The sequence below is a fragment of the Geotrypetes seraphini genome, chromosome 3 (genome assembly GCF_902459505.1).
Source record: "Geotrypetes seraphini chromosome 3, aGeoSer1.1, whole genome shotgun sequence".
Lineage (NCBI taxonomy): Eukaryota > Metazoa > Chordata > Amphibia > Gymnophiona > Dermophiidae > Geotrypetes > Geotrypetes seraphini.
Window position 1 is genome coordinate 245304070 of NC_047086.1, and position 6000 is coordinate 245310069.

General features: G+C 45.7%; 1 protein-coding gene across 1 annotated transcript in view; it reads right to left on the bottom strand.

Annotated features, from left to right (window-relative positions):
• SAMD5 (sterile alpha motif domain containing 5) overlaps positions 1-5784 on the bottom strand; it is a 1167496-nt gene extending 1161712 nt beyond the window's left edge. Inside the window, exon 1 of the mRNA XM_033937637.1 lies at positions 4618-5784. Coding sequence (XP_033793528.1) covers positions 4618-5067 — 450 coding nt within the window. The 5' untranslated portion in view covers positions 5068-5784. The remainder of the gene's footprint in view (positions 1-4617) is intronic.
• Positions 5785-6000: the final 216 nt, after the last annotated feature.

Genomic DNA, 6000 nt, shown 5'->3' on the forward strand with positions numbered 1-6000 from the left:
TACTGTTAAAGAGACAAGTATCTACTGTTTTAGTCCTATCTTTGTGGGGTGGGTGGGGTCATTACTTAATCCCTTCAGTAGTCATCTAGTCAGTTTGGGTCCTTTTTTGGCACTTAGATGCTTTTAAAACAGGTCTAGCCTCAGACATCTAAGTTCCATCCTGGATGTCTTGGTAAAGGTTTGATTATTTCTGCAAGACATTCAAGTGTTAAGCCCATATCACATCTCCAACAAGCTGCCTGGAACTTTGGATGCAGAGCGGCTAAGAAGCCTATCTAGATATCCAGAAAGTTGGCTTTGACTGCTTATTTTATATACATATAAGAGTATATGAAGCTTTCATTTTCCAGCGTCTATGCTGTTCGATTTGTTTAGCTTGTTCAGGGTGAAACTTGGGTTCGAGTAGAGGAGCAGTTATTTTATGCACATTTTATGAGCTTGCACCAGTCACTTTGAAGCACAATAGCAAAGGTATAAAACAGAAAAAAAAAAAATTCCTGCCGGGCCGCTACATAGCTATAATGAAGGAACAAGATCAACCACTTCAAACAAGTTAAGTGCTACCTTCTTTCAATTTTATTAGTAACTGCTGTGGTAACATTTCTGTATTGGGACGGAGGAGTGTTATGATGGTCCCAAACTTGCTCTCTTAGCGGCACCGTTCGTACAGGAGACAAAGGGCACGGAGCACTTTTCACATCATATATTTAATTTATTATTTTTTGATAGTATTTTGTACATTCTACAAGGCGTATGCTGATATTTTGATAATTACACATTGAAGAGCATATTAATTAACCTTATATACTCGTATTGCTGTTTGGTTTATTAAACACAGCACAGCTGGCTGTGTGGAAGCTAGGCAAGCATGGCAAGAGGGCGCCAGCTGAGATTTGCCCAACAGGGTTGATTCAGTCCTGGGTTTGCCCCATTGCATGTAGGGACTTGTAGTCTCCTTTTCTTAGTGAATGCAATGGGGAAATCAGAACTACAAGTCCCTGCACGCGTGCATAACTGGCAGTATTATATAACTTGTATGTGCATTTTTGTGCGCTAAGTGCAAAAATGGGTGTACAAAATTACAGGATTAGTGGGTTTCTACCCATGACTCACCCAAGTATCTTCTCTTTCCTCTCCCCAATCATGTACAAAATCCTCTGTGTTGCCCCCACCCTACCCCCTCCAATCTGGAATCTCCCGTCTCTTCCTTCACTTTCTACTGCACTTAGACATCATTCTATAAGGTAAGAGATGATAGGCTCAGACCATAGCACCTAATGCATATGCGCATATCACTGCCAATTATTATCGCATACTTCTAGGCGCCCATTTAAAGAATTGCTCCAAAAGGGTTTCAGATAGAGGCCAACTAGAATTTGGGTTCAATTATCAGATTTGGCATCAAAACCAATCCAAAATACAGGTTTGAGTTTTGGCATACAATGCAGGCATTTTTAGCTACAACTGAAATTCTACAACCATTTCTCTCCCCCCCCCCCCCCCCACCGCCAGCAATGCCACTACCCCTACCAACCCCGAGCATCAGTAGGCCTACATTAACAAACCAAGCCTATGTTAACAAACTATGGTGGTCTAGTGGAGGCAGGAGTAGCCTAGTGGTTAAAGCAGCTGCCTCAGCACGCAGAAGTTGAAAATTTAATTCCCACTGCATCTCCTTGTAACTCTGGGCAAGCCACTTAACACTTCATTGCCAAAGGGAAAAAATAAGTGCCTGTCTAAAATATGAAAACCACACAGAAAAACGATATATCAAGTCCTATCCCCTTTGCCCGTTTCTTTGCCCATGGCTGCCACTGCCAAAACTTTTAAATGGCCGCCAAGATACCCTGTGGCAGCTTGACAAAATTGCTGTAGGAAGTCCCAGCAAGCATTGGCACCGGCATAAGCAAAAGCAGTTTCTAATCACTCTTGCTTATGTCAGTGTTAATCTCAATATGGCTGTGAAGCCTCCCATGGCAGTCTAACAAGGATGCCGTGGTAGTCTCAACAGCCGTTCTAAAGTAGAAGCAGTGGCAGCAGTGAGTGGTGGAGCAGGCAGGAAAAAGTAGAGTTCTTTCCTGCCCCCTGAAGAGGCCTCTGGACTACCAGGGTTTGTTAAGGTACCCCTGGGGAGGACTTACCTATCCTCGGGGGAAGGGGGGGTGGAGATCGGGGGACAGCAGTGGTGGCCACCCAGGATCTGCTTTCCATTAGGGGAGGGTGCAAAACCACATCTTCCGCCGCAACTTTTCCGTTTCAGCTTTGCGGCCAAAACCACGCCACAGGTTTGGTTTCAGGAGGAACCAAAAACCACCAGTTTCAGTCAGCCTCTAGTTTCAAAACCAATCTAGCACTAAAAAGTACCTACCGTGCCCCCCCCAAACCCAACAGCATAAGTATGTGTTTTAAGTAAGTAGTTTCAAAATATTAGTAAACCCTTTTAAAAATGTATCTACCATAACACTGTGTGAAAGGACTTGATATATTAATAAAACCAGTAGTATACACAAATCACTTAAATGCAACCCCATTTGGCTAAGGACCCTGTCTGCGCAACAGTGATGGCCGAGCCTTTCTTGCATTCTTCAACCTACTGAATATAAGGGATTACTACGGGGGATATTCTATAAATGCCGAAACCTAGGAGCCGGTAGGTGTCCTACTAGTGCATAAGTTAATTGAGAAATGCCATTTAAAATGATGAAAACTGGTAAAAAATAAAGTGCCTACCGGCACCTAAATAAAAGGCGCCAGAATCGCGCCTACGTAGGCACTTTATAGCGCTTCACGCCACTATGGGAATTAGATGCCATACAGCGCCTAAGTAGGAGCAATTCATGGCATAGCTAGGAAAACCCTGGCCTACTTTTCCAGCGCCTATCTTTTACAGGGTGACGGGTCAAAGGCGAGGACAAAGGCGCGCCGACAACCGAGGGGGGTGGGGGGTGTAACCCCCCACATTATACTGAAAACAGGAAAAAATTAAGTTTCCAGTATAATGAGGGGGGGTTACAACCCCCCACAACGCCAGCGCGATCTCTATTAAGTAAAGTGTGGGGGGGGTTCCCCACCAACACCCCCATCAGAGCCCTTTAAAATACGTTTTTTTCTTCGGCATGATGAAGTCCTGCGCTCAGTTGTCCGCGCTCGGTTGTCGCCTTTGTCCTCGCGCGCTTTAGACTATGAACCCTTTTGCAGAGACCCAGTTCTCTAGAGGGCGGTATTGTATGACCGACACATGATCAGCAGCGCCCTATAGAGAATCCGGGCCTTAGTTTATACAATGCACACAATGTCAACAGTGTTCTAGATATACAAATAACTATGGGAAAAGAGGTGGTATAACTTCAGTGGAATCTTGTTGCCAGCCTAACTCCCCCTTTTACTAAGCAACGGTAGAAACTTCTGCTGCGGATTCGTAAAAAAGGTGTGTGGGGGGGGGGGGATAAATTTGTCCAAGATCAATGTGGTCAGAAATACTAATTTATGTTCTGGTAATACAAATAAACAGCTTCCCCCTCACCCCCTCTGAATCTCATGATACATCGAGATATGTTTTCACACTGTCTGCCGTTCCAAAAAAAAAAAAAAAGATAAAATATATGAATTGCATCATATTACCTATATGCAAAACACATGAAAGATATAAAGTCAGCATTGCCTACAACTCCCCTTTGGTCAGATCTGAATGAGGTGCCCAGCACTCTTCAATCTCTCTGAATAAGCAACCCAGCCGTTTCCCTGCTATTTACAGGGACTAATTTTAAAGGACAAAAATTGCATAGTTTGGTTGAAATGTCTTTAAGCAGTGCAGTTCTCCCATCCTCCTCCCCACGAAGGTTCATATCTGTAAACTCATATTGAAAAGCGGCAGTAGGGACAGAGATAAGCTGGATATGAACAACAACAAACATGACAGGTCCAGACCTTAGCAAACGTGACCAGGAAAAACAAACTGGGGGAAAAAAAAAAAAATCACTCTCAAAATACTACACTCAGAAGAATGAAATGACAGAAACCTTCCTGGGAGACAGGCAAGGAAACAAGGATATGCAACCATTTGACTGCTTATGCCTTCAAAAAAGGCAATGCCACCTTAACCAAGTCCCTTGTCAATAGTCCATTTCCACAACCTTCCTTTGGCCACCTAAGTTATCTGGTAGGGGTCTTTGACACATCTGGTTGATTTTAGATGCCATTAAAGATGGGGGGGGGGAGAGAGGGGGTAGCAGGCATGCAATATCATGGTGCTGCAATCAACTGGCAGACAGAAAGAGAAGGGGGCACTGTTACATCACTGACTGTCCAATCACCGGAGAGAAATTTTGAGACCGCCCGCGTGCACCTTGCTCCAAGTCCAATGACAGTTCTCCATCACGCCTCCTTCCTGCTAACACCTAAGCTGTCACCTTGCAAAGCGATCAATCAATTATTTCTTTAAAGAAGGATCATACTAAAAAAAAAACAGAACCGACTGTCAGAGCTCAATACATTTGTAACACATGACTGGATTAATAATAATTTAAAAAAAAGTTTTCAGGAGCTCCCAGAACCAACAACTCATACGACTTTATAGGTAGAAGGCCTTAGGAAGTAAACTTTTAGACCACTTCTTACCTTGTTGGAGTAAGGGGGCTTGCTCAGGTTAATCCCGTCCTTCACCAGCTTATCCCTGATCATTATCTTCAGTTTCAGCTTGGGATAGGTCGCCAGATCCCTGTCCACGGAGTGGCCCTTGGGGCCAGCCTGCAACCCCTGCTGGGCCCCGGGATCCTCCCACCAGGCTCGGGCCCGGCGCCGGGGGTAAATCCCCAGGGAGGGCGCCCCTCGCGGCTCCAGGGTGAAGTACAGGCCGCCGTCGCCCTTGCTCGCCTCGTCCTTCAGCCGGCGCACAGCGGCGTGGATCCGGCGCCGGTGCTGGGGGAGCAGCACCCCTATGGCGTCTAAATCCGGGTCCCCGATTTGCTTGCAGACTTCCAGGTCATCGTAGCCGTTGTCCACGAAAGACTCCGCGTACTGCAAGAGCCGCAGGGCTTTGAGCCACTCGCAGACGACGTTGGTGCACATGGTTGACCCCCCCCCAAAAAAAACCGGATAGATCCCCAAATCGAATCGCCGTTCAACGCCAGGACCGGGGGAAAAACCAATCCACGCAGGCAAAAAAAAATGAAATTCCCAAAGCGAACCAGAAGACGAACAAATCTCTCTTCTTCCCCTTCCCACAGGTAATCCAAACTGTTAACCAACGAGTAGACGGGGCTCTAATACCTGATGCTTTTTTTTTGGCGGGGGGAGGAATAAGCTTTGCAAAAAGAAATCTCTCCGTCCCTTCACTTCAGAAATAATACACCGACTGAAGTGATCTTCATTTTTGGCTAGTTTTCTTCAGTTTCACTGACTTTTTTTTTTTAATGCAAACCATACACTAAAAATGCACCTTTGCTAGCTCGTTGCAGAAACAGCAGCCTGTGCACGGTGCGGTTCACTGTTCATGTTTTCCTGTCTTTTTTTTTTTTTTTTTGGGGGGGGGGGATCCGACTTTTGTTCAGCGCTACGTTTCCACTGTGCAGAGCCTAATACTTTTTTTCCCCCCCTTTCAGATCCCCAAAACGCCACCACAACACTTCTTTCCCCACTTCCTTCCAGTTACTTCACCAGCCTCCGCCTTCATGTCTCGGACGCCAGATAACCCGCCGCCCTCCGTCAAAGCAATCAGTGCGATCGGCTCTCCCACCGCTTCTTGAGCGTCTAATGCCAGTTTCCTTCTCCACACCTCGCAGGGAAAAGAAAAAAAAAAGAAATGCCAGCGCTTCCCAATCCACGCCCTTTCTTTTTATAGCCTCCTCTTGCAACCTACAAAATAATCTGGGGGGGAAAAAATCGACTTTTCTCCAAGGAACACGGGCAACTCCTGTTCCACGGCGACAGATTTCTAACAACTTTTTGACGTTTAGGGCTGTAAGGTAATTACTGTCATTGCAGCCCCCTTGGGCAGTTTAT